General features: G+C 51.8%; 7 protein-coding genes across 7 annotated transcripts; 5 read left to right on the top strand and 2 right to left on the bottom strand.

Moving 5' to 3' along the window:
- Positions 1–40: 40 nt before the first annotated feature.
- Positions 41–3,742, top strand: Pmar_PMAR000239 (H+-translocating inorganic pyrophosphatase TVP1, putative; the record flags this gene model as incomplete). Its single annotated transcript, XM_002768785.1, has 22 exons — positions 41–100; positions 148–222; positions 273–383; positions 429–517; positions 566–679; positions 724–865; positions 913–1,004; positions 1,049–1,162; positions 1,224–1,315; positions 1,364–1,429; positions 1,481–1,571; positions 1,616–1,683; positions 1,733–1,817; positions 1,865–1,950; positions 2,049–2,133; positions 2,175–2,270; positions 2,320–2,417; positions 2,465–2,570; positions 2,617–2,749; positions 2,793–2,959; positions 3,267–3,473; positions 3,514–3,742. The coding sequence occupies 22 exons, from the start codon at positions 41–43 to the stop codon at positions 3,740–3,742; spliced, it is 2,406 nt and encodes an 801-aa protein (XP_002768831.1).
- Positions 3,743–4,337: 595 nt separating this feature from the next.
- Pmar_PMAR000238 (hypothetical protein) lies at positions 4,338–12,381 on the top strand (the record flags this gene model as incomplete). The annotated part of the gene is made up of 39 exons (XM_002768784.1): positions 4,338–4,579; positions 4,625–4,737; positions 4,785–4,882; positions 5,009–5,128; positions 5,175–5,309; positions 5,354–5,442; positions 5,483–5,571; positions 5,621–5,685; positions 5,736–5,821; positions 5,992–6,069; positions 6,119–6,269; positions 6,345–6,418; positions 6,471–6,545; positions 6,595–6,696; positions 6,750–6,872; positions 7,050–7,172; positions 7,317–7,401; positions 7,455–7,583; positions 7,778–7,923; positions 8,023–8,118; positions 8,177–8,336; positions 8,394–8,517; positions 8,566–8,617; positions 8,666–8,749; positions 8,792–8,915; positions 9,271–9,365; positions 9,416–9,571; positions 9,617–9,716; positions 9,884–10,040; positions 10,084–10,217; positions 10,262–10,403; positions 10,656–10,768; positions 10,816–10,922; positions 10,975–11,273; positions 11,323–11,426; positions 11,494–11,575; positions 11,826–11,949; positions 12,018–12,156; positions 12,334–12,381. The coding sequence occupies 39 exons, from the start codon at positions 4,338–4,340 to the stop codon at positions 12,379–12,381; spliced, it is 4,563 nt and encodes a 1,520-aa protein (XP_002768830.1).
- Positions 12,382–13,699: 1,318 nt separating this feature from the next.
- Positions 13,700–14,313, top strand: Pmar_PMAR000237 (zinc finger protein HIT domain-containing protein, putative; the record flags this gene model as incomplete). Its single annotated transcript, XM_002768783.1, has 4 exons — positions 13,700–13,798; positions 13,839–13,929; positions 14,008–14,091; positions 14,132–14,313. 4 exons carry the CDS (start codon positions 13,700–13,702, stop codon positions 14,311–14,313), a joined length of 456 nt encoding a protein of 151 aa, XP_002768829.1.
- Positions 14,314–14,421: 108 nt separating this feature from the next.
- Pmar_PMAR000236 (kinesin heavy chain, putative) lies at positions 14,422–17,677 on the bottom strand (the record flags this gene model as incomplete). The annotated part of the gene is made up of 4 exons (XM_002768782.1): positions 14,422–15,316; positions 15,369–15,444; positions 15,705–17,516; positions 17,569–17,677. 4 exons carry the CDS (start codon positions 17,675–17,677, stop codon positions 14,422–14,424), a joined length of 2,892 nt encoding a protein of 963 aa, XP_002768828.1.
- A 345-nt stretch (positions 17,678–18,022) lies between these two features.
- On the bottom strand, positions 18,023–19,670 carry Pmar_PMAR000235 (conserved hypothetical protein; the record flags this gene model as incomplete). The annotated part of the gene is made up of 3 exons (XM_002768781.1): positions 18,023–18,090; positions 18,123–19,464; positions 19,551–19,670. The coding sequence occupies 3 exons, from the start codon at positions 19,668–19,670 to the stop codon at positions 18,023–18,025; spliced, it is 1,530 nt and encodes a 509-aa protein (XP_002768827.1).
- A 129-nt stretch (positions 19,671–19,799) lies between these two features.
- On the top strand, positions 19,800–21,732 carry Pmar_PMAR000234 (hypothetical protein; the record flags this gene model as incomplete). Its single annotated transcript, XM_002768780.1, has 4 exons — positions 19,800–19,855; positions 20,246–20,317; positions 20,365–21,618; positions 21,678–21,732. The coding sequence occupies 4 exons, from the start codon at positions 19,800–19,802 to the stop codon at positions 21,730–21,732; spliced, it is 1,437 nt and encodes a 478-aa protein (XP_002768826.1).
- Positions 21,733–25,277: 3,545 nt separating this feature from the next.
- On the top strand, positions 25,278–25,459 carry Pmar_PMAR000233 (hypothetical protein; the record flags this gene model as incomplete). Its single annotated transcript, XM_002768779.1, has 1 exon — positions 25,278–25,459. A coding segment is annotated over one exon (182 nt), but the record flags the coding sequence as incomplete, so codon positions are not given.
- Positions 25,460–27,335: the final 1,876 nt, after the last annotated feature.

Raw genomic sequence — 27,335 nt, 5'->3', positions numbered from 1 at the left:
CATACAGAATGAACTCACTGTTGGCAGCCATCTTTTGGGAATGCATGACAGTTCTTGGTCTAAAGTGATCGATATCATTAGACTCATTCTCTCTCTTCAAGTGAGCCCTCCCAAAGAGCCCGGAGCCTATCTCAGTGTATTCCGCAGATACTTGCCATCGCGGAGGGGACCAAGACGGGGGTGAAGGCCGATCCCTCCACTAGAGGCCCCACCATTGGAGATGTACTAATGGTTTGGTAATTTCGTGGCGCGTGACGCTCACATTTTCACAGGTTATCCCGGGTCTGAATGTAGAGCCTGGATCCTACTTGATGCCCCTTTGGGGCGTCATCCTCCTCGTCGTAGCACCCTCTTGCCTTGGCCTGTCCTGGGGCATCATAGAGGTGCATTAGCTCACTATTAGAGTATCAGAACTGAGTCATTATCAGATAACACGATTATACAAGTTGCCTATTGATGGTAGCGGCGTTAACTACTCCTCTGAATCTGCTATGGACTCGGGGGCCTCAACGGACGGGTAGTGCCATGGGCCAATCCGGGGACTATACGGGGAGGTGCCTATCAGGGACTCGCCTTTACTGGGGAAGTCCAATGCCGTTGATAAGTCCCTCAAGATGATGAGGGAAGTTAGTGCTCATATTGCCGACGGAGCCACTGCCTTCCTAATAGAGGAGTACAAGTAGGCCGGCACTAGCTTCGCTCCGCCTTGGAATTTTCAACCAGGTACCTTTTTGTCTACGTTATAGTATTTGGTATCGTTATTGGAGTTATCACCAGCTGGTTCGCGGCTCTGTCCTTTTTGGTCGGCGCCATAACTAGCTGCCTCGCGGGCTTCATAGGCATGCGGACCGCAGTCTTCTGCAACGTAAGTAGTCCTTATACTAGACCCACCTTCCTTGCAGTCTCCTAAAGGTCCGTACTGCTCATGAATGTTGGAAGAGCCTGCGAAAGGGCTATGAGGTAGCTATACGAGGAGGGTCAGTGATGGGCTTCACCCTAGTGAGGTAATAGGGCCAACACCTAGACGTGGTCCACGCTGTTTTTTCAGTCTTGGGGTACTCACTGTTTTCGCCCTTATTGCACTGCTTAATACGGTAATGAAGTTTGAGAATTCAGGGAACAGCTATGACGGACCGAGCATACTATTTGAGGCCCTTGCTGGGTAGTTGCAATGCTATTGTTGTTTCTCGTGGTCAACTGGGGTACTTCCTTATTGGGGTAAGGTACGGTTTAGGAGGCTCCTCTATAGCCCTCTTCGCTCGAGTCGGCGGAGGTATCTATACTAAGGCAGCGGATGTCGGGGCGGATCTAAGCGGTACTACTGCTTTTCGAGCATAGGAATAATGTGCTCGTGTTATGGTAGGGAAAAATGAGTATGGTATGGACGAGGACGACCCGCGCAACCCGGCATGTATCGCAGATAATGTTGGTAGGTTTAGTAGGAGTCTTATTGTCCCGTAGGGCCCTGCTCTGTTTACAGGTGACAACGTTGGCGATATCGCCGGCATGGGCGCTGACTTGTTCGGCTCCTTCGCTGAGGCGACATGTGCTGCTTTCGTACTGATTGGGAAGTGCGTAAATCTTACAAGACGGCCTTTAAAAGGGGTTGTTTCAGTTCTACATTATCTCATCTTGATATCTACGAAGCCCCGATAATGTACCCGTTGCTAATCTCCTCCTTGGGTGAGACTACTGTATAGCTCTGCTTCCTGTGATAATGGTATCATACTAGGTATATTTGTGAGCTGGATAACAGTACTAATGGTCCCTCTTATCACGCCTGTTAAGGACATTGAATGCATTGAACGGTCATTGAAGTAGTAGCGAAGGGTTCTTGGGTGGACATTGGGTTAGGTGTGATCAGGGCCTTACTGTTCGTCTCGACCTTGTTGATGACACCAGCTATTGTTGGTCTCTCCTACGTGTGTTTACCACAAGAGTTCATGGTTGGTATTCGGTCTCCTTTGCTGCCTCGGAGTCTTAAGGAGGAAGATGCAGGGAAGATGGTCCAATGGTAGTAGTGGGGAGGGGGTATCCTCTTTATCCAGGCATGACTATCCTTGTAAGGTACGCCTGTATGGTATCGGTTATAATGGGCCTATGGTCGGGTCTCCTCGTGGGGTTGGTCACAGAGTAGGCATGGTGTGGTATCAGGAAGCCACATGCTATCATAGGTACTTCACGAGTCATAGCTACGGCCCAGTGAGGGACATAGCTCGCAGTCAAAGGACCTCTGCCGCTACTGGCATCATATACGGCCTGGCTCTGGGGTGATACGTTGCATGGTGACACGGCTGCTGTATTGGGAACACGTCTTAGTTACCTCTCTACTATCGTGCCCGTCCTGGCCCTCAGTGTCACCATACTGGTGTCACATGAGTTCTGTGGTATGTACGGGATCGCCTTGGCTGCCCTAGGTGAGGACTGCCGTGACTACTCACTCTCTACTGTTGCCTCTGCTTAGGTATGCTTTCTACATTATGTGTAGGGCTGGCAATAGATGCCTACGGCCCAATAGCTGACAATGCTGGAGGGATAGCTGAGATGTCTAATCTCGGCCCATCTATCAGGTAGGAAGGCGTTGGTGCCTTTGAGGATGGCCAGTGTACTGAACAGGCGACGGACAGACGCCTTGGATGCTGCTGGCAATACCACAGCTGCAGTAGGTAAGGGGTTTGCGATAGGGGGCGCGGCCTTGGTGGCATTGGCCTTGTTCGGCGCCTTCTGCACTAGGGCTAATATTGACAAGGTGGGGGGTCTTAACCGTGATGTGGAAAAGGAGTGGTATGTAGGTTAATGTATTGAATGCGTGGACCTTTGCTGGGATATTGTACGGCGCTATGATGCCGTATGCCTTCTCGGCGCTGACTATGAAGTCCGTGGGGAAGGCCGCTACGGACATGGTGGACGAGTGTATGAGGCAGTTCCCTAAGATCATCAACGGCGAGGCACCCCCTGAGTAGGTTAGAGTGCTGTTGGAGGCTGTATTGGAATATACGGTCGCACTTTCGCAGCTGAGCTCGGGAGTTTCTCCACTAATTACAAAAGTTTGCTTGCGAATTCTGGTAGAAGTATACAGGAACCAACCGGAATTCCCTCAAAATTTTCATATTGTCACCGACGCATGTAGTTGGCCATGTGCATATTTCCTCACACTGCTTTCAAGGTGACCATGGTATACACTTTTCCCATTGGTCATGGGGTTGAGGATGTCATTGGCCCCTCTATGGGGAAGAGGATGAAGCCAACGCTGCTGTGCTTGTCAGTTACACACGCTGTATATCAATCTCAACTTCGGCCAGCCTGAAGGAGATGATCTTACCCGGGGCATTGGTGATCTTATCTCCTCTGGTGTTTGGTATACTGTGTGGGAAGAATGCTACTGCTGGCCTTCTCGTTGGGGCGCTCAGTTCTGGAGTGCAGATGGCCATCTCTATGTCCAATACTGGCGGGGCATGGGACAATGCTAAGAAGTAGGGACGCACATCCTGGGTTGTTTTACGTCTTGGGCAGGTTTATCGAGTCCGGTGGTCTCGGCCCTGAACACGGCAAAGGCAGCGCTGCACATAAGCACGCTGTGACAGGCGACACTGTAGGGGATCCACTGAAAGACACCTCGGGGCCTAGCCTGAATATTCTAGTGAAGCTGTCGGCCATCATTTCCCTAGTCTTTGGGAGCATCATAGACATACGCTTCTCGAATAGCAGTGGCGGTCCTATCTGGTTGAGGCCCAGCTCTTAGGCGTAGTTGCTGTGATAGTAGAGTGATGTGGGGCATGGGAAGGGTGTGGTGCTTTGCACAGGTTGATCATGAATGTGTTGGGTTCAAGTTCTCGTTTAATGGGGTAATCAGTTTTTGCCATGGCAGCACCGAGTATCCATCGGTCTCGTGTGATATGTCCGGAGCTTAGAGAGACCGGACACTGTTCCCAATGGATGGCCTGCCAGTATAACCACAACATGTACGCTCAATCGGGGTGGTCGTTAGTGGTAGTACTGACGTCACGGGTAGCATCTGGGGAAAATCAAGTGTTCAAATTTCTTCTGGTTTATGGTATATACCATGACGTTGTAGTGAGAAATTTTCTAATGCGGTGGATTAGACTGATGCTGAGACGGTTTTCTTCTCGACGATTTGCGCGGATGTTTGATTTTTGTAACTAGAAACTGCTTGCTATTGTAAGGTCGTGCTCGGAACACATACCACACGTGTTGCTCATCGTGTTAGTCCCAAGATGCCGACGACGACCCCATCGGTCCAACAATCCTCTCCTAGTGGACCGAGCACTTGGAGGGGAAGGTGCCGACTGTGTGCATTCACAGTTGATTGCCTTGCAATGGTGGTTTTCTCTTCCAGGGGTGGCAACTCTGTCCCTGTGGCCCCCAAGGGCTCAGCCCCTAGTCCCATAATTAACGGCTATAGTGAATGGAAAGGGAGGCGTGAGAACTGTGGCGAGGGAGGGGATGATAAAGGAAGTAGAGGCACGTTTGATGATGGCAAAGGGGCGTATAAGGGCGGTAAGGGCAAGGGGTCCTGCCGGGAGGATTTGAACCTGGGTGATGGGCATCCGGAGGAGAGGTGCGCAGGAAAGCAGTGTTGAGGTTGGCATCCATTGTCTATCAGGACCCGTGGTAATGCGACGGATCTCCTACCTATGTTCCAAGACCAGGGCACCTCCTCGCATGGTAAGGCTTCGGGCCAGCAACAAGCTCAGGCGTGCGCTCCCTATACACAAGGTAGTGTAGCTTCGGACGTTCATAGCCTCATTGGCGGGCTCCAACAGGTATAGGAAAAGAGCTGTTGGCTGGTAACGGCCTGGCACTGGATCAACAGCCCAGTCTGGAACATCTAAAACAGGAGTGGACCATGCTCCAGCATAAGGTAGGGACTTCATTATAGAGGGAGCTATCGTCCGCAGTTGCAACAGCAAAGGAACGGAGGGCGAGATTCGATGCTGAATGCTGTTGTTGCTCCGGAGGAAGGGTTGACCAGGGTGATGCAAATCAGGACTACCGCCTGACTTACGTCTTGGATCAGGAGCGACATGTGGAGGGTGATAGTCCGCAGCAGCATCAGCAACCGGAAGGGTATGAGGATACTTACCCCGATCAGTACCCTAGAGGGCAGGTAATGGCACTTGGCTTGCGGGTTGGAGTGGGCTACTCGTGTACAGCCTGAGGGTCGTGGGTATCAAGAGGATGTTCGGCCGCCTCTTACTGGGCATGTTGGCATGGCCCCTCTGCGGGGGGTCATGCAGCATCCTGATGGTCAAGGGTATGGACAAGAGCAAGGTCAGGTGGCGCAGCAGGTGCTAAGTTTGTGATGATGTGGGAAAGGTGTGGTATGGATTAGGCTCCTTCGCAGGAGCCAAGGCCTCTTATAATAGGATATGAACATATGGTGGGGGCGGGTATGAATCGAGGGCAAGAGCAGCCGGTAGGGTGAGGTTATTCAGAAGGGGGTGATGGTGTGGGGCTTTAGCCAGTCCAAGGCAGCAGAGAGCAGGCTCACTATGCAGGGGAATATCACCAACAAAAACAACAATCTCAAATTTATAATGATGTCCACAGGTATGTGTTTCAGGCTTTGAGGGTATTGTCCAAGTTTGCTCCTGTTTAGGGTTCCCTATGTTGGCTATGATGGCCACTCGAGAGGGCAGGAAGGGGCACTTTGGGAGGATTCCGGTGGGCTCATGACGCTGCAGGCTGTTTTACAAGGAGTGTACGGTGTTTAGAGTGGAGATCTCAACGTGGTGGTGGTGGTCTGCGTGCCTCGAGAAGGGAAGACTTTGGACCTGACCTTTGTCGAACCCTCAGTCAAGTGAGTCTACCATTCGGCTGTAGTTGATGAGAGTTTGAGGAAGATGCGCGATAATGAGTCGAGGCAGCAGCATGATGGGGCGTACTACTACTCTGAGGACTTGGTTGATGACCCCACGAGGAGGGTGAGGTGGTGTGATGATGGCAGGCCTGGTGGAGAGGCGTGGTTAGGCTGTGCCACCTGCGAGGCCGGAGTCTCATCAGCACTCTGACGGTTATAGAAGGGAACGGATGCATCATGCACGCGAGGTGGCAATGTGTGGTGGACGTCGTCCGGCTGAGCACTTCTATTGATTAGGAGCCCCACTGGGTCGAGCCCCGCCGCTGGAGTGACCGTGACCGCCTTCCAGCTGAGTCTCGTTATGATACGCAATGCCCTGGGGATGGGTCCGTGCGGTGGGCCCATGAAGGGCGGACCTATCGAGATGACATCCAGCAAGTGCGGGAGAGTCGGGATAGATTCACCAAGTCAAGATCAGTAGGGGGAGAGGGCACTGGCCAGAGAGCCGTGGAGGTCTGTGTAGGCTCCGTGGTATGTTCGGGCTGTCTTGGGTCATCGAGAAATGCCCAAGTTCTGGTTCGAGGCTACTGAACGGAGGTGGTAGTAGGAGTGGTAGTCAGTGGTCTGGAATCATGTTGTTGCTACATAGGATTGTGTTCCTGGATGATGCCGAGCAGGTGGTCTCAATCCCCTTTGACCTTCCAATAGAGAATCCGTACAGGGGGTGAGGGGCGATCCACTGGCTGAGAGATTGACTTGCTGATGGGTCTTAGCATAACGAAGGGGGATGTTGGGAAGATGTCCGTGAAGGAGCTCAGGGCGTTGAGGGCCGAGCGGCAGCAGGAACGTCTACGGTTGGACGAGAGTCGACAAGAGTAAGGGAAGGGGACTCGCTGGTGCTATGTTAGCTGCACTTGTTTTGTATAAGGAGCATCACTGCGTTGCAAAGCGTGGTTACCCGTACCTACCATTTGGAGTATGCACCTGTGGTGGAACCGCATCCTAGGATGCTCTGGGGCCTCGAGGGCCTCGATCGCCCTGCCCCTTGGAGGTCGGCACAGGATGACTTAATAAGTTTCGATAGGAAGTCAGCGAGCTCGTCTGACCATGGTCAGAGGTATAATACAACAACACCGGTGAGTGCGGAAGGGTGGACCTTCCTGTAGTTGGTAGTCTTGTTATCCACATGACCTCAGTGATAGGGATATGCGAAGTGTATCTGTGCCAGGTTCTCACGCCAGATGATCGAGACGTGCTTCCTGGACCACCCAGTCCGCCAAGGTCGATGGGACCTCCCCTGGTGGACTCTGTATCGTCTCTATGCAGTCCTCATGTGGAAGCCATGCGGAGTGTAATAGGAATGGGCGTACTGATAGACTATCGTTGGCAAGCGGTCGAGCTATTGGTAGTAGAGCATCTTGGTGCATCGTTGAATGTGGGGCTAGTTGCGGAAGGAGTGGTATATACCGAAGGGGGGCTATGTTTCTTTTTGTAGATCCAACAATGGGAAGATGGCCGGCAGGCCGACTCTGTACCGGATGGCTGCTGCCCGATGTGTCATGCCAAGTTCCCAGATGAGGGTAGGACTATCTGTTGAGAAGTGTGAGACGTAGCCGAACTAGATTCGTTACAGCAGCATGCGGAGAATTGCAATGATCAGTGCCCGGAGAGGACGGAGGGACCAGGATCGAGGCCAGGGGTGGGCCATCCAGTGACGGTCAAGAGCTCCTACACTCCAGACCTTGGAGAGCATGACAATCAGGTAGGCTTGGCGAGGAGCAAATCTTATCTCTGTTTTCCGCACGTCGCAATAGCATGGGAAAATGTTGACAATTAGTTCATGCACACTCCCATGCCCAATTAGCTCTGCAGTGTTGAGCTTAAGCGTCATGGATCGTTTATGATTATCATTGGAAGAAAGGATCGCCTTATATGAGGGCTCATCGGTGATGTTAGCTAGCCGTGGGGGTCGGTGATGAGGTCCTACTCACGGAGCTGGACGAGGATAACTGCGGTTGGACTCTGGTGAATAAGGACGGCATCGTGGGTTGGGTCCCGACCGCCGTGTTGGACCTCGAACCTCCACGACGACCAATACCGCGGTGGTAACTTCTACCTCGAGTTTTATTGCCTCCTTAATGAATGGTTTCTCTCTATACATCTCCTGTTGAGCTTGGACGTGGTTCATCTCCCTCTAGTAGTCGTGTGTCGGTCGCCTGTATGTCGTCGGCTATTGAAGGGGAGGAGGTCACGGTCGACAGCTGCATCGACAAGCTCGCCATTGGTGACTATGATGCGTAGGCATTTTCCTATATACCATCCTTCTGGCAAATTAGTGACTTTGGTATGGTATAGGTATGTGCGGGGAATACAGTTTATTGTGGGCGGCAAGGAGGAGAGGGAACTCGACAGTTACCAGAAGGAGCAGAGTCGTCAGCTTATTCGTCGGGCAGAGGAGACGGCCTGTGCGATAGCCTCCAACGGGGGACAGCAAAATGATGAGGTCCTCGAGAGAGTAAGCTGAGTGCCCCTCGTCGGAGTTCAGCGTTGGCATCATTGTTGTTATGGTCAGATTAGAGGCATGGTTTTGAGAATTCCGAATACTCTGGCCATGTTGACGGTAGACTGGGAGAATCCCTTTTACATCGCCAACTCTCTATTGGCTGTTGTACGAGGTTACATCCAGGGGAAGTTTGGTAGGTGTGCTCCAATGCATCTTGCTGACGTAGGGTGATGATGGTCAGGTCAGTACGAGGGTATCAGGGATGTCAAGAAGAGCCTCAAAAATACGAGGGCGTAGGAAAAAGGGGATAAATTTCTGGGCTGATAGTTGATGGCCGGCAGGTTCCATCGCTTCATCGAGGGCTGTGGTGTCCTCAAGCGATGGTATGCTATAGACTTGCGACTCTGGACGATAGTCCTGCATGCGTAAGGCGGTGTTGTTACATGGAAGGATGGTACTTGGTGTAGGTATGGTGATAGAATGGTTACTAACATGAAGATAACAGTACAGGAGGAGGCCTCTGCTCTGGCGGCAGATTACTCCCCTGAGGTGCTGAAGGAGAAGACTCCGATACATGAGAGAATCAAAATGGTAATAATTGACTTTAATACTCGTTGTGATTAGTCGGGTTGCCATTGGGTTGCGGAACTCAGTGTTGGGCATTCTATGGGTCCTCAAAAGAGTTATCACTTTACTAGGGTTATGGACTTTTCTTAATGTAGCGATGTTCGTATGTTTTAAAATTATACGGCAATGGCGATTTAAATTTACTCACTTTCGAAGTTTGACGACTTACACTGATATAAGCCTATGATGGATAATCACTTCATCAGTTATACTCATCTTACCGCCTATGTTACAACTATCCGTGATACTGCTAGTTGTAGCAGATGTGGTATAAGGAGTATTTATATGGTCTTGACCGACTGTAACCGTATGCTAATAGGTTCTCAAGTCAGACCAGAACGAGGTGTCATCATCGAGCCAGTCTAATCTCGATGGCGACTCCTTTGTGAAGGTCATCAATGAGCTCGGTGCCTGGTGGGTCGATGTGGAGGCTCGGCTTTTGGGTGGATGCCTCTGCCTATCAGGTGCATCGTGCCCGAGATCGATTTTGTTCATCGTTTTGGTAAGAAGGGAGACTCCTGGAGCCGTCTGAGGACTTCGTTGATGCCACTTCTAAAGCGGGTGGAGCACGGCTCAGCCTTTCAGAAGCGCTGTGTCCTATACCTAATTAAACAACATATGTGAGTTTACTGCCTCATCGATGGTGGCAAGTTGATGGTGGATAGGTTTGAACACAATAGCAGGAAGAAGGGAGCAGTGAGTGGTAAGGATAGGAGTAATGCTATAGAGCCTTCGCAGAAGGATGTGGAACAAGCATGCATTGCGGTAGGCTTATGTTTTGCCTCTTATGTCTATGCTGATGGTCTTCGAGGGGAGCTCTTCGGGCCAATGGTGTTGGTTTCGAATAGCATTAATGAGTGTGGAGGAAATGTGGACCTTTTCTGGACTGTGGACAAGAGAGGTCCGGCGCTGTTGCTAGTGTTCACTCTCAGTTCAACTTCGACATTACGGAGATGTCGAGTCCTGATGATCCCTCGGAGTTCCGTACGGACGATGTTGACCAGTTTTATTCCAAGTTGCGGAGAGGGTGGATGCTGGACATGATCGCCTCCTTTAACATGACCGCTGATGATATCATAGACTTCTTCGGTGAGGCTACTGACCGGTAGTGTGCTGAGGGTAGCACTCGTAGGTGACGATGAGAAGCTACTACGGGGGGCATTTAATAAGTACGGTCATATGGGGGATGCGGCGTCGCAAGCTCAGCTGCTCCTGGCAAACTCAGAGCTGCGCCGTGCTGTGGGGAGGGATGTTGGCGAGAATCCTGTGAGTAGTCGATTCTCAGCGTGGTTACGTGATTGCCTTAGTAGGCACTTGAGTACTACCTCTCCATTATGAAGTACGGCTGTGGAGATCCAGGTAACTATCAGGACGTGTTCGGCCCATTGAGTGAGGAGTGTGATGAGACCAATGACAAGTACTTCTGGCTTCCTATGTACATCGATCCTCCAGGTAATAATAATGACATAGTCAGGCTAGTGTGCCGGTCTTTGAATCGCCTCGTTGAAGGTGTTTATCATCGTAGTATATACAGTATAGCCGGGCTATGTTATAGTGATAGTAACAGTACGTATTGTACTGTAGTATATGTGTTACGTCTTGACGCCTCTATGTGCGAATACATCGTGTACGTTCTTGTTACCCTGTTACAACTGCATTGTTGAACGGGGGAGTCACGACTTTACGCTGGTCGATATCTTTCAGGAGTAGACATGGATGATCTGTCCTCTCCCGATGCCTATGCTGTGCATATGATTGAGAGCATCCACAGGCTCAGGGAGTTGGAGGAGATTCTCACCACATTCCAACCTGGAGAGGTATTGCCCTGTGTAGCCCTCGGTGTAGCGGTATTGTCTAGTCTCAGTCACCATACCGTTCTATCGCTTTTGATGTATTTTTCCGTTGTGACATCTCCCTCTTCCTGGAGCGACCGGCGCCGGCTATTATAGGGATTGCTACTTCAACAAAAGTGTAGGGTCGCTGTAGCCCTTTGGGGCTTTGATATTGTTGTTCTGTGTAACAGGTTTTTGATAATGGTGAATCGTATCATCAGTACAGATCAGTCCTTCAACGGTGCAGAGGGTCCGAAGGCTATAAGGCAGTTCCTCACCTCGGTTCTCTGTCATCCAAATATCCTCAAAGTTGTTTACGGCATTAACGCGGCTAACTACGCGAAGTTCGTCGTACTGCAGCATGTTTTGGTGGAGGATAAGTTCAGCGATGATGTGCGGGAGGACGGTGTGGTCATCCAGCCTCTCTTTGACGTCAGTGCTGGCTACCCGAACCCTCTGCATGTGGAAGTACGGGAGAATCTCGCCGGAAGTAAGATGCTGCAGTAGCAGTGTGGTAGTAGTACGCGGGCTATTTTCAGTACGATTGTGCGTGGCTGAAGAGATGAGTAATTGGGATAGGCGACCATTCCTGCGGTACTCTCAGCTGCACTATGCGGCCTCTAGGCTTTGGTTGATCTACATGGTAGGTAGTCGTCGGTGATTCAATGCTAGGGCGAACGCTGTTGTAGTTTTGACCGCTCTGTTGTCAGCTGTACTTGACCGTACCGTGTGATAAGGTTGAGAAGAAGTACATTCAACAGATCGATACCGCGGAGGTTTATGTATCAGGATGTAAGCGGTAGGATGTAGTCTTGAATACGCAGCCTCTAGCTGTGTTGGAATTTATGGTTGCTTTCCTCAGCTGAGCTCGGGAGTTTCCTCACTAGTTATGGAAGCTTACACGTGAATGCGGGTAGAAGTGTAAAGAAATCAACATAAGTTTCCCAAAATTTTCATATTGTCAACAATATAGTAGTTCACCATATGCGTATTTTCCCACACGGATTCACCGTGAGCTGCTCTCGGTGATTTTCTGGTTTAGGCGATTCTCGTGGATATAGCCGTAATAGTCCGAGTTTGACGACACCAACGGACCTGGATGATGGTGTTACTGTAGCAAGCTGGATGGCTCATCACAACGAAGAGCTGCGGCAGTGCAGGAAGAGGTATGGATTCCTGGGCCCCTCGGGGTCGTTCTGGTCAGCTTGGGCTACAACAATGTTACTACTGTTAGGTATGACAGTATGCGTGGTGAACGTATCCGAGAGAACAGACAGAGGTGGGAGGAAGATGAGAAAATACTGCGAGGAGAGGACTACTTGGATGCTACGGCGGTTGGTGACGGTAACCTGCAAAATTCGGATGATAATTATGTGAGTCTGGAGGGCGTCAGGATTACATTGTTGAAGCACATATTTATATTACAGTGCTTCTAGGGAAAATTCAGTCGATAGTTTTTTTTTCACGAAAATTCGCTGAGCTGTGCGGACTGAATAGCAGTCCGAAGATCTAAGTCGTTGTCGTGTCCCAATGGAGTTATTCCTCTTCAGAAGCCACCTGTCCGAGCTCCTCTCGGTACTCTTATTCATTTGAATTGAGTGGAAGGGTGTCAGGTGATCCCAAGTTGATGTGAACAGCAATCGTACGTTACTTTTTTGGCTTCACATTTGTCTTGTGTTCATTCATGTTGCTGGCAATTGGCATCAGGTGAAGTAGATCTGACCAACTGGATAAGGACGAATCGTTTTGAGTGCGTTTTGACAGTTTGAATGACTATTTCTTGGGCTCTTACAACCGATGGAGATTTCCTATGGATGGGAGCCCGTAGCGTGAATGATCAGATCTCAGTTCCATTCAATGCTATTTCAAGATGTTTGAGGCAGTGACATTACCTTGTATTTCCACAGCAGCAGCCGATTGTTGTTCCTCCCGAGCTGCAACGACTCTATTGATTCGGGCATTCGTTCCAGTGAGATAGGCCTCGCATTGCACGTGGTCTTCGACGAAGTTGCTCAGGTTAGTTCACTCAGTACTTGGCCGAATCCAGTGGGCAGTGTACGGTTCTTATCAACGACATCGCATAAGCCGTACGATAAGGAGCTTCTAAAGGGTATACCTAAGAGTGTAGTTGACGAGAATCTGACTCTTGCATCACTACTCGCATATGGCCGCATGATGTCTAACTTGCCCGGGATCCTTCCATCAGGAAGCCTGCCCGCACTGTCGGATGGTTGCCATGTCCTGCGTGTATTAGGCTGCGATGCTGCATTATGCATTGTTGTCGTCTTGCGTTGATGAGTGGATGGATTTTGGGAGAGGCCACGTAATGTCTAGAGAATGTCCGTCACCTACCTCCGAATCTCACGGCCAGCGTAGCAGAAAACGAAAAAGGGAAGGGTTGGACCAAGGGGCGTGCTGTGACACTGAGTAGATGTGAATCCCAGCGGAATGTGCGGGTCAGCATCTCAATCAGGCTCTCAGAGGAGAGTGGGCCGAGGGCCGATCTGCGCAGAAGCAGACGGTCGAATGTTCGGGGGCAGCAGCGTGTCAGGTACAGTGAGGCATTGAAACGACAGGCAGGGTATCCTATTGGTATGTCTAGATAGTCATGGTTCTTCAGATGGCCGTAGAGCGATCAGTCCAGCCGGTGATTCGACATTCTGACGCAACGCCGTGGGGAAGTCCAGATACGGCTGAATGCAAAGCTGGAAACTCTGAGGGAGTCGCATTCATGCGTGCTGTCTTTACCTATTCTAAGCGCCTTGCCAAGGAGTAAATACCTTGAACCACTGACAATTGTTCTGTAAATGTAGTGCATCGCCTGACTCGTATCGATGTTGAATTATGTGGCGCGCGGTAATGACATAGAAGGCTTCTTGTTTCGGGTTACAAGACCGCCTGGCAGTTGTGTTCAGCATGTTCGTCGAGGTTGCTTGCTCTGCCGCCAGGCGGAGCGAGCGGGCGAGACGTATAGGAGGAGCCATGAAGCGGGTGGATGATGAAACGCGGCGTCAAGTGCGTTGGTCACACAATGGCTTCGCACTCGTATGCTCAGGTTGCTGAGTCCCGGCTACTGGCACTGGAGCGTGACCAGGCCTCGGGGGCAGTGGACACGTACGACGCTGCTGACGACATTGGAGACCCGAGTGATGACAGCGATGTGCCACAATCCGGACGAGGTTCCCAGGTTGCCTATTGACATGCTCGTGGATCCTCCCTGTCAGAACACTCCGTTATTGGGACCAAACGTGAGCGGAGGACACTGGAGATGATTCTCATCGAGGACCGAGCGGAGGCCGAAAAAAATCGTAAGCAGAATAGCTCAATGCAGCTCACAGTTCATTTCAGCCAATCCTGTGGACACATTTGAAAACTGCGAGGTTGAGGAATCTCGATACCCTTCAGTGAAGATCTGCAGCGTATGCCTCTTTCTAGCCAAATACCAGTGTGTTAGATGTGGTACTTTGTATTGCTCCAAACGTTGTCACGATATTCACCAAGAGACCCAATGTATCAAGTTTGCTGAGTGACTTAATGTCAGTATTGTGTTGACCACTCATATCGAACACGAGTCAACGATATCGAACAACACATCAGGGTAGCACATACAATGGGAAATAGTGATGGAGGCGATAGTCTTAATTACTCGATATAGGTCTAGGAGGAGAACGAGGCTTCATGGACCAAGTCCAGGATTCTCGTTTGGGAGTAGCCCCGATAACGCGTGGATTACTAGAGCTCCAACTGCGGTTGGGGAACTCCCTACGCCGCAACGGCACGATCGGTTGAACCACTCTGACCTGTCCAAGGCCAAGAGGCGCTCGGACGATACGCTTGCCTGCCTTTCGTTCAGGGGAGGGCATTCGCTGCACTGAGATGCTATCTCTGTCTCGTATGCCACCGAGAGCGCTAGCCATAGCTCGACTGCTCCCCAGAACGCCGTTGGTGTAGTTGGCAGAAGTCCGCTTACCAACCTTGGCAATCAACTCAGCCTCGTCCGTATCATTGTCGAAGACTCGAGATGTTCGTATCTTCTGAGCATTGGCCCAAGCCTCGGGCCCTCCCACTGGCGTTCGGAGGCTGAGGACGATTCTTGAATCACTCGGGTTGATGATTTGTGACGCTCTCGCCCGGTCAGCGATACTGAGAGCTTCCTCACCACGTAGACGACTCCCTCTAGGCGACAAGCCCAGCTGTGTTACAGGCGATTCGTGGGGCCGAAACATCATCTTCCGCAAAGGCCTCGTGGGAGTGCCGCGACCCTCGCCGATATTAGTCATGTCCTTCACTGACACCCTCACAGGCTTCGTCAGCTTCTTCATTTTCTCAAATTCCACCCGTGCGCTGTCGGGACCAACATGGCTTTTCCCTCTTCGAGGAGGTTCATGTTCAGACAGCATGAATTTCTTGAAGGGTGATGGTACCGACACGATTGGAGATGCCTCTTGGGCGACAGTGTGGTCCATGATACTCGACATCCCATCACAGTCTGCTCGCCGCTTGGTCAACCCCGCTGGCTGGTCGTCTTCATATCTGATCGCAATGAACACGTACCCACACGATGACGGTCTGTCGCTCATCTCACCTTGGAAGGGGCGCGGGACTCTCTGTCTTCTTCTGAACTACTGTAGGCTGCGGTTGAGTGAGATCTCTACAAGAACCTAGAAGACCACTCCCTTGCATCTGCCTTGTATAAATCTCCCTGGCGAGACTTCGGGGTGATAGCATGACAACGAACAGAATACCAAATAGACACCAACACGCCCTTCCAGCGACCCACGTAGCGCCGCCCAACGCGATCCGTTCTAGTTCAACAACAGGTGAGCACATTAGCGCTAAGGTCATGGGGAATTTGTAGGCATCATCTCGCCGAGCCGCATCACTGGCATGCGGATCACGCCGTAGTTGGTAAAGTACTCACGTGGAGACGATTGCGGTGCTGCCAGAGACGAGCTCTCAATCAATAGTGCTTCCGCATTGGCTTGGTCTTGGAGCCGCTGGATTTCCTTCTTGGCCTCAGCGGCCTCGTACTTTGCCTGCCTCAACTGTTGTCTCAGGATCGTCACCTCGACTCTACTGTTGACCGCGACACGCTCTGGCGTGTGGGGGCTGGTCTCAGAAACCGCAGTGGCCACGCCCGAGTCATCCGAGACGTCTGCTGTGGTCTCGCTAGGACTGTTGTTCTGGCGGCGATTCTGGAAGTCTATATCCGAGAGCAGCTGACTAACATCGTCCCCCCTCAGTGGTCCTCGCGGTCCCCTCCTAGGAGCGCTCTGCTGGGACTTTCGGCGAACTACACTCAGCAGCCTCCGGCGTGTACTACACACGACACAAGGTGACCCCTCGTCATGTGAGAACTCTTCCTCCTGGGTATCGTCTCCCTCCTGGTTCAACCTTGCCAGGAGATGCTCTGCTGTGCCCACCAGTGCTCCCTGACGGCGCTTGAGATTGCTAGCAGCTTGGTGGAGCCTCAAAACGATATTGTCCAAGTCGCGACTATCAGACACGTAGTTGACGCCACTCGAAAGACTCTCAATCTTCTTATCAGGAGATGCTGATCTCAACTGCTCTACCTGAGCTCGCAACACGTTTATCATTTCCCGTTGCTTAGCGATCATGCTGTGTTCTGCCGATACATAGTGCACCATTGGCTCGGCTGATACTGCCACAGTGGCCGCTCTAGTGGCGAAGCGTAGGGAAGACACTGAGTGCTCTATGACTGACCTCTGGGAGCCAGGATGCAACGTAACGAGTATCGCTGATCTCGCCCCTGATGAGGGGGAGAGGAACGGCACCAGTAATTGAGTTAGTCTGCTGTCCCTCCAGGAGATGTGAGGGGCCGGCGAGGTGGCGGCAGTCGCCTTCTCGAGGCTCCATGAGGAGAGCTTATTAATGGTCTCCCTCAAGAAGAAGAGGCTCTTGTTGATACTACAGGTCTCCAGTCTGTTGGTGATGTCATCGCTCCGCTCACTACCCGCCAGGTCCACCAAACACAAGACGCCTACTCGAGTGAGTTCCTCCACCTCCTCGGCGCCGCTAGTGCCCTTGCTACTCTCCACTTTGATAAAGCACATACCGTGACTGCGGCTAGAGATCTCGTTGAACTGAGAGCTTGCCACCGCTCGACGTCGATCCTCCGCCCTTTCCAAAGCAGAGACGATCTCAGCGCTGCTACGGACTATCTTCTCCTTGAGACCTTCGACGTAGAACTCCCCAGGCGACCCCTTGGTGTCCTCCCGAACCGGCAAGTTGCGACTGTCCGGAGAAAAGGGCCGTAGTAGGTCGTTTACCCTCTCATTGTAGACCTCCAAATAGGACATCCTCACGAGGTATTCTCTGCTGGGATCGGCCTCAATGAACGTGAATATGTCATCAGCTGCAAAGTGAAGGATCCCTCGAGTCCTTCGGCCGTTTATACGGGAGCCAAACATGGAGTAGGTTTTTCCTGAGCCTGTCTGCCCATAGGCCAACAGAGCCCCGTTGAGGCCACTTTTAAGATTCGACACAGTGTCCTTGAAAACGGCCTCATAGACCTCCTCCGTAGACTCGTTGGTGAAGACATGGTCAGCTTCAACTTGATATTTCGTGGTCTTCTCATGTTTCCTTACAGAGCAAGGAGGTGTGGGGTTGGCCTCTAGTGTTCGCACACTGTTGCGTTGTGATGCCCTCCGCCACTCTACCATAGGCAGAGATATGGACCGGCCTGAGGTATGCCACGACGCTGGAGTCACACCTGAGACGAACAAGGTCACGAGTGGCTTGCAAATATTACCGTAAGAGGTTACCTTTAGCGATCTCGTCCTCTAGCAAGGGTCGCAGCCTTACTGCCACTTTGATGCAATCGCGGTCGGCCCCAGGGGCGGCTTGAGCTGGAGAGTTGCTGTCAGGTTCCATTGTATTCGTACTAAGGATGATACTGTGCTATCGTAAGCCCCATAGAGATTGACGAACTCAGAGTAGAGTGAAGAGTTTATATTCAATGGTATCATCAGTAATAGACTACAATGTACGGTAACGGCTCCTCGACCCTCTCACCCCCACAGCCTTCCTGGGGGAGGAGGGGGTGGCCCTCCTCTTCGCTGCGTTAGGTCGAAAGTATTACGCGCCCGTCCATCCCTAATAGGCCCTGATGGCTGCCCGTCGTCATTCCGAGAAGTGGCCGTGGAGTGGTATTGATAATTATCGTAGGGCGCACTACGCTGATACCTATACTGCGTGCGACCAGTCGGTTCCAACGGCCTAGGTATGTGGACCGACGTCTGTTGCCGCGGTGGTGCTGTCGGGACCGCTCGCAGCGGGTCGGCCGACTTATTGACCCTACCTCGAGAGGAGGGACTACCAGTGGTCGCCGGAGTGTAGTGTTGGATCTGCTCTATCTCCTTCTCAATAGTAGTGGAAGTAGTCCGGTCCATCGCCACCTTGATCGGCTTAGACATAGGCTTGTCCCCCGATATCTCCTCGTCTCGGCCCTCACCGTGGTACCGCTCGAATATCGCCTCCACCTCGGCCGAGCCTCTGCCCATCACCAGTGGCTGTATAAGACTACGGCCCCGGTTCTGGTCCCAGTGGTGGACGTAGTCGCATAAAGTCATCGAGGCATGGAATAGGGACGCTCGTACGGTCCTCCACTGGAAGCACTTATTGCCAATATCAGAGGAAGGCTCCAGAGGGCTCTCCATGCAGATGATGTCGTTGCTATGGTTCCTCTTGCTCACTACGTCAAAGCGTCGCTCCGCCTTACTGAACGTTCGCCCACCGTTAGTGACCGAAAGGCCGTACATGTCGCAACGTAAGTCACGGCCAAGCCACTGTAACATGTCTACTAGCAGGTGCCCGAGGCTCTCGTTCCCCTCAGCTGTGTGAGAGTAGCCGAACGAGGTCGGATGTTGCTGTAAGAAGGCGATGACCAAGCAGGCGGCCAAGTAGCTGCCGACTCCTCCAGTGAAGGTAAGGTTGAGTTTCCTTGAGGCGAGGTAGGTCTTGAGGAATATCATCAAGGGCTTAAAGGCCGGGTACTTCTCCACTCCCTCTTGCATTACAAATTTGGTCGTATCAGAGGAATCCGGTTCCCCTGTGGAGTTGTCTTGTACGGAGACGTCGACTTCGACGTGTGGAGGTAACAAGTCTACGAGTTTGACAATGGGCACTCGAGCGGTCTCGCGGAGCTCCAACTCCTTCAGCTGGCCCTGACTGAGGAGCTTATCGGAGAGCATTCGGACGGCCTCTACTGCACCAACAGGCACATTCTGGAGGGAAAGGTCGATATCGCCACTAGGGAGGCTGAGACCAGAGAGGAAACTGCCGAAGACCTTGAGTTCACATTGTGGCCAGAGGTCCTTGCAGACCCCATTGATCCTCGCGACGAACTCCTCCCTTGCCTTCACTTCATCGTCGTTGAGGACCACCCACTTGGTGTAGTCCACGAGCTCCTCGTGAAGCATGAGGTGCATAGGTAGGTTGGGGTCGTAGCCACCCTTGGGCCACCAGGGTGGGGCCTGTGACATGGCCGGAGCTGGTCTCGAGCTAGCAACGATGCCCTCGAAGGCCTCGGGGACGGCGGTAGAGGAAGTGGAAACGCCCATAAAGTTGTCGCCCTCCTTGCCGATGGTACCAGCCTCTGTGGAAGTCTTCTTCACTCTTGGTCTCCTCAGAAGGTCCCGCATGGACTTGTTCTTCCCTGCCTAAAGCAACTATTGTCAAGCTGGAAAGATTCCGAGGAGGTTGTCAATGTCCACGCGACCATTGCCCCTCCCCCCTGCACTACTACCCTTTCCCTGTTCATCTCTTCCTCCTCTGGAGTTATGAACTGCTCTATGAACGTCTCGTATGCCTCATTGGAGGCACCTGTGGACTCGTAGGGCGCTACAGTGTCTTCATGGCTTGACATCACCACGGAAAAAGGAAGTTGCACCACGGATCGCAAAATAAAGGAAATGTAAGTGAAAGCAAGAGAGCAAGATATTGTAGACGCTCTTAGACTAAGAGATTCAACGGTAAGTCTGTAGTTGTCACTTAGATGGCCACTAACGTCCGTGGACGGAGCATGCCGGTAGCAGGCAAGAACGTTTTCAAGTAGTAGAGGGGGAGAGGTTGAGGAGACGACGTTGAGACTTTCGTGCTGTTAGCTTTACTCCGTCCCCGAGGCGGGCCACGTCCCCGACTAATAGGCCACCATGGCGGCCAGCAGGCCAGCCTCAGAAACGGTAGGGCCCCTGTTGAGCCCCCTCTCCTGAGGGATCGCTCTGGTGCTAGGTGGATGACCCCGCCCAACCACACCTCTCCGTCGCCCCCTAGACGCCGCTCCCCCTCCCCGACTCCAACAAGGCCACAGTCAGCATTGCCTCGGTCGGGCTCACATGCCGTGGTGGTGTTCACTATACGATCTATATTTGAGAAGAGCGTCACTCGGGAGAAGTGGGGGGAGGGACTTGACTATGAGCAGTCATTTTGTTCCTTTATCAGAGTCCAGGATTTCGTTTTGGGCCACTTGTCGATGGCCGGTCAAGTCCCGATGGAGGCATTCTACATCATCAAGTACGGGAACAGCGCATTCACTGTAGTGGTATGCAAATGGGTTTTAGATACCAGAACAGGGCTGGCGAGATAGTCATGTCTATGGAGATCCGACCGACCAACGCAGGAAGTAGCACAGAGATGGTACGGCGTCTCGCCACGGCTCTCGAGGACCCCAAGTCGAAGTTGCATCGGCCGGGCTCTCTCTCGAGTAAGGTCTTCACGGCCGCTCGAATGGACGTACGCAACCCTGGAGAGGCCCAGAGGGAGTGGGCCTCACCAGTGTCCAGTAGGGCCTATTCCCCTACGGGTAATATAGGGAGTCCAGGGAAGAGTGGTAGTAGCCCTTCTATGGCACGGTCCTTATCCCCTGAGCGAGTCGTTACACAAGCGAGACCGATTGGTGTAATGAAAGCAGCAGTAACGGCATCGCAGAAGATACTTTCAAGACCTGTGGTGAAGGTGGAAGAAGAGCCGGTCTTTGGAGAGGCGGTGCGGGGAAGACCAGCGGTGGTGTCTCGTAGGGTCGTTCGGGAGTCCACACGGAAGGCTAAGAGCGGTCGCAACCCAGCCGCCTCTACAGAGTTGAAGAGGAAGGGCAGTGAGGAGGTAGTGCCGGTGTCTCGTAGTAGCACTATCAAGCCAATGAGGAAAGTGTCTGATGCAGTGCTGAAAGTGATGGAGCCTCTTGAGCGGAAGAGGGATACTGGAGGGAGGGAAGAGTCGGCGTTCATGGCGAAGTGGCGGGAGACTATACTCAATGCTACTAAGAAGAGTGAACCGGCGGGTAGCTATGTTGTTAGTGTCCTACCGGGTCAGCCTGGGGTACCCACAAGGGAAACGGTACGACACACTTCACAGGACATCAACGGCTCTCTTCTGGAAGCTCGGCGTGGGCTAAAGCTTGATGGTGCGGCCCCAGAGTCCCCTGGGTCACTATCGGCAGCCTCGGCGGCTAGGAACTTGGAGACGGAAGGAGATGCTCAGGTGGTCTCGCTAGACCGGGCCCTGTGGGATCCATTGTTACATGGTAAAAAGGCGAGGTTCGATGGTTATGTGCTACGTAGTGTAGAACTGAGCGGGGATGGTGCTCAGTCTTGGGCCGTCAGCGAGGTGAAGCCGTACGTGGATGGGGACAGGCTTGTGTGGAAATGCGAGATAGCTGGACTGTTGCCAGCTGATAAACTCGCGGATGCCGCGGAAACGATGGGCCCGGGCTTTGGTGTTTGCGGTAGGACCACAGGGGAAGTGAATGCTGCAATAGACACACCGGAGGCTGCTATAGTGGGATATGATCTGGTCAGTGTCGCGGTGGCTGGCAGGTGGGTTGGGCCCGACAAAGTATTCAAAAAGGATTGGGCGAGGGAACTGAAAATTGAAGATTCGGTGACAGTAGTGGTAGAGAGGACCACTGGGGTGTTGTCAATCTATGTTAATGGTCATGAAGCGCTCCGTCAGGAGTTGGGCGGTACAATGCCTAAAAGTCCGAGACTCGTATTAGATGTACTGGGTCGGGTGGGAGCCATTCGAGTGCTCTCCACGGAGGAGGTAGGGGAGGTGCTCGCCGCCTGGCCCTTGGTGAGAGCATCCCGGAGGGCCTCTATGGTTTCGGAGTCTCATAAGGGTGAAGTGAATACGAGTAAAGTTAGTACGTCGGTTGGTGGTGGGCGTCGACTCTCGAGCCAGAGGGTTTCCAAAGTGGTTGAGGAGCCTCCGATTATCATGATAAGGAAACCAACGATGTCTTCGGTGAGCCGATCGAGTCTGCCGGAGACGCAGAGTGGTAGTAGTGGTAGTGTATCTCGGTACACGTACGATAGTAGTACGTCTAGGACCAATACTGCCATGGGAACCTACTCGGAGCACAGCTATACTGCCGGCTCGGCTACAGTGTCGTCCGGAGGAGATGCATCGCGGAGGAGCTCTCGAACAGGCTCGAAGGTTTCCAGTGGGAGCTATTCGAGCCCTACGAGTAGATCTGTGACATACAGCGGGGGGTCTTATCCTTCGAGACAGAGTTATGGTAGAGGCTCGGTTACTGTTACTTCTAGTATGATTACCGACTCGAGCAGTGGTGGTGTATCAGTAACGGACTCATCAGGGTACTCTAGTCGTAGTGCTAGCGTTAGTGTTACCTCCTCGGGTGCAAGCCGTTCTCGGTCACCTTCAGTACTAGTGACCAGTAGTGAGAGTGAAAGAGTCCCTACATTGTCAGTGACTAGCAGCTATGTCACTTCCTACTCCTAGTTGTATCCATGCTTACGCGTGCAGAGATCATTCAATTTGCTGTGAAGACACTTGTCATGTCGCGTTGATGGAGATGGTCACAGGGTTCTGATTGTCGGTAGTCGTCGAACTTGATACTGGTTGGATTTCGATGTTAATTATTCAACCTTTGTTATCAACCTGATCCATATAGCGTCATGAGAAAGCCTGTTGTGAATCTCCTGATACCTCAACTGTTCTCATTTGTAATATGTTACAACGGCGCGTCTTAAAATGCATATTGCTTTCCTCGAACCCGGGTGAGGTGGCAGAGCTCCATTCGGCGACCAAATACCTCTTCAGGGATCGGAGTGCTGCCATTCTTGGCGATAGCAGAGTTCCTGCCCAACCAGTGCGAGCGTAATTCATGCTTGTCGCAGAAGTCGGAGTACTGCAAGGAACACCTACCGTCATCTTATCTCATGGAGAAGTGGGAATCTGATGAGCATCACGTTTAGCCATTCGTATCCTATTGCAGACCTTGCCCTACCTCTGCTAGTACGTGTACCCAGTGTAGTGGTACCGACCCCACCGTGTGCACTTGCGAGGCCCCTCCCTTCATGATAGAAGTCGGGTGGGTGCCCAACAACCGCGTTATCAGCTTGCCAGTTGACGCCACAGTTACGGTGAACAGTGTGGCGTCTCGAGTGTGTGCGGCTCGGGTCAAGGGGTGTGTTATCGCCCATGCGAGACCTACCCCCATCCGACCCTTTGCCCTGAGCCACGATGTGTTTGGGATCTCGGTGGTAAAGGGTGCCTAGTGGCTCCGGCGCCTAAGTAGAGCATATTGATAAGAGTGCCCTCACCGGTGGCCCATCAGACAAATTCCCAAGTGGACCGAGGTCGCCCCCTTCAACCCGGCGATACCCAAGTCGGAATTCACTCGCGGCGAGACAGTGGTAGAGATGTACAGTCAGTTGGAGAGGGTAGCGACTGAAAGTGAACTTGAGCTGAACGAGACTGAGGTGGCCAGTTGTTAGGGCCAACGATGATTAAGACTGTGTCTTTAGATCCAACCGAGTCACAGAATTTTTCCAATATCTTATGAGGAGTTCCAGAGGGTCTCTGAAGGGTGAGCTTGTTGGGAAATGGCCGATGCGTCATAGCCTTCGATTTTATATTACAAATAACTTCATAATGGAGCTTCGCCTATCGAACGTGAAGTGGTGTAATACTCCATGAAAATTATCGGACGTATATTTTTCGGCCACCGACAAGACAATGGTTTTCCGACAATTGAATTGTGAGATATGATTTTCACTAGCGTTCTTCTTATCACGGGTGAAACTCCATCATGAATATCAGAGTTATTATATTATTTCACTTGACCGAAGTTTTATATGTGTCTGTACTATAGCTTCAATGGTTGAACCGGACAGGTTTTGGTGACGGCGTTGCCCAGGTATAAGGTGCAGGGGGAGTACGCCTTAGGCCGTGCGTTTACTCTGTCACATCTCTTCCTCGCGTTAGATGATAATACGGATGGCCATCTCACTCAGACAGAGTTCTCGGGTATAGCTACGGGCTTACACTTCCCTACTGCTAGCAATGCAGGTTTGCCAACACAACTTTATCGTGCCCAAACCCTGCTCGCCCCGGGCGCAGTCCCACAGGGTGAATCCATGCTAGGTCGGAGGAGACTTCAAGTGAACTGTGTGTTGTTATCGAACTATTATAAGGGCCTGCTGATACACGTAGGGCGTCTACGAAGGCCTCAACCTCTCGGTGTGCCGAGACTTAACGGAAGATGTGTCACCAGCCATAGCTGATGCTTGTGCCGCACCCGAGCTGCAGGTGGGCATCGTTAACCCCTCATACCCTCTGTTGGAGGGGAGACCCCCTGAAGGATCGGCTCGATAGTCGAGCAAGGGAATAATTACGTTTAGGGAGAGATCTGTCACGAAGATGGGGGGAAGGAGTTCTGCTCGTTGGACCGAACGTGCAAGCCAGATGGTGACTGCTCAGAGTGTGGATGGAAGACTGCTCTTGATCACGTCGAACATAAGTAGTCATAGCCTCAGCGCGGGGCCTCTGTGACCCAGTGTTGGAATATACGCTCGCTATCCTCAGCCGATCTCGAAAATTTCCCTTGGTAGTTATGGGAGTTCACATACGAATTAGGGTAGGAGTATACATAAACCAGCAAGAATCCCCTCATGTTGTCACCAACACATGTGGTTGACCATGTGCGTGTTTTCCCATACTGCTGCTGCTGCCTTGACAGATGCGTCCAGCCGAGCCCGGCTAACTGCAAGGGCGACTTGAGCAAGAACTACTGCCCTTTGGACCAAACTTGCCATCCGTCCAACTCCTGTTATAACTGTACAGGTTACACTGCTATCGACAGAGTGCAAGTGAGGAACCATAATGGAGACACGCATGCCGCAAAAATTTGGTCAGGGTTCGTGTGTAGCTGCCTGGTGGGACGACACACCGCCGACCCCTCAGCCGGGAGAGCAAGGGGCCGCCGTATGGGTGTGTCGGGATAGGAAGAAGGTCGGGATGGCCTGCCGAACTGATATGGACTGCATCAGCGGTCGGAAACGGTGTGTGAACACCACATGCCAACCTGCTTCCTATATCGGAGGCAGTGCCTCGAGTACTGATACCATGAAAATCTCAGATGCTGATTAGGATCAACTTCAGGTACAGTGGACCAGGACGTTTCGGTGAGGCTTGGGGTACCGAGGAGTTCGTGAAGTGTCCTCTTTGATAGCTTTGCACGATCGATATGGACTGCCCGCATGTTGGCTATTACTGCCCCGATGACCCTACCAATGGTGAAGACCCGTACTGGAGGAAGGTGTGTGTATCACAGAAAAGTGAAGGAGAGGCGTGCGAGGGCGATAGAGAGTGCCAACCGGACTGTAGATGCAATACTCATGAGAGCTCACCTAAGTAGGGTATCCTACTGCTACTATAGGAGGGCTTCATCATCAACAACTTGTTATTACCGCACTTCGAATTCATTCTTGTCATCGCTCGCTATCAGCCTGCTCGTGCTCTACTATCTGCTGTCTTCCCGTTAACAAACAGCATATGGTCGAATTAGGCCACTAAACGGTACCAGACTGCAAACTACTACCACTATCACCATCGCGGGGTCTGAGAGGGCACAGATATCTCATCGAATCTGTTCATGCATAGTGATTTGATCAGATGTCGACGGTTATTCTCGCTGGTCATCGGTGCTGTGTCACCCTACCCTGAGCTGTGTGCCAGTGGCTTCCTCGATGCATATAGCCGATGCGCCGTAGCGGCTAAGTCTCACAGAGTCGGTCGTAGGTGAGGAAGTGAGCCCATGTTGAACAATAATGAGAATGCTAGATGCGATTCTGATGAAGACTGCACGACTACAGACGCTACCGGGCAAACGGGCAAGTGTGTTTGCAAGTCTTGGTGGGCCAGTGGTGATGGCAAGTAAGCGACGCTTTAGACTGATACTTACCTATGTGATAGTGTGTGTGGGTACTGCATGCCCGTTGCGGGCGACTTTGCAAACAAGCAAGAAAGACTCCGTGATTGGCTCTATTATCGAGCCAAGAACTGTGGATCTTTTTGGGATGAGGAAGAGTGTTTGCTAGCGAGGGGAGAAGAAGCTAAACGGAAGTGGCAGAATAATATGAATTATTCTGACCTGTCTTCCGCCGTAGATACTACGCGTTACTCTGTGAGGTGCAGCAGCTGTCTGGAGGCCCATACGTTCCACCTTCAGAATGTGGCCTCGCGTCAAGCGATCGGTGGGTTGTTGTATCCAGAGAATCATCCAGGAACCTATAATGCTCCCGAGGGGAACTCATTTAGAATATTCCACATGGCTAGGAACATTTTTCAATCAGCTTCCGGTGTGAATGTCATCTTATTAGGAAAATTTTCACCATTGTTATCAAACCCTGGGGAACGTTATTTCTAGACGCTAAATGGGTCCTTGGCTGTATCGGTTGCTTTTGCCGTTCTTGTCACGAGATCATCCTGGATGTAATTGCTCTCGTTTCTCTAGGCTTGGACACCCTAACCCGGGCCGATTTGGCTGGTGTGTTTACTAAACACTATTCGCTAAAGAATAGTGTGTGTTTTACTAAACGTTAAACACTGTTCAGCGGATCGAACTGAGGATCGCATGTTAGTCGGGTCCAGGGATGAGCCCAAGAGGAGTTTCCTCCTTGGTTTCCTGCGAGGCTAGTGGAACGAGAATCTCGAGGAACCAAGGAGGAAACTCCTCTTGGTTCCTCGAGATTCTAACGGTTCTATCCTCCTCATCTCACAATCAGCCGTTGTGATCAACTACTGCATATAAGCTCATCGTGAATACTCATTCGCACCTGCGTTCTATCCCAAGCTTAGATACATCGACTACTGCGTGAAACTGGCCGCACTATCATCATCAGTTCGCAGTACATGGACGGGTCTCTCTCTATTCTTGTCCATAGGGCTCATTACCGTCATGCTTTTCATGGAATAGCGCTTTCATCACCGGTTCTTGTGCTCGATGATTATTACGACTGTCGAGTTAGTGAGTATAGTTCAATCGTTGTTATCGGCGCGGCTCAGATTGTAGGGAACACAACTCTCAGACTGCTGTTCAAAATCGCCATCTTTCACTTGCGATAACAGAATGCTATACCATATCAGCTCTTACTACAGGTGAATACCTCGGTCCTATTCTCATCCTGGAGTGTGTATCAAAGTTTGCTCCCCCACTGTTATTTGCGTCGACTGTATTGTCTGCATCAACATAGTTAACATTGAGTAGCAACAATTCCATACTTCAGCA

The sequence above is a fragment of the Perkinsus marinus genome, assembly GCF_000006405.1.
Source record: "Perkinsus marinus ATCC 50983 genomic scaffold scf_1104296967108, whole genome shotgun sequence".
Classification (NCBI taxonomy): domain Eukaryota; phylum Perkinsozoa; order Perkinsida; family Perkinsidae; genus Perkinsus; species Perkinsus marinus.
Note: the sequence above shows the minus strand (reverse complement) of the source record. Positions and strands in the feature narration are given on the sequence as shown.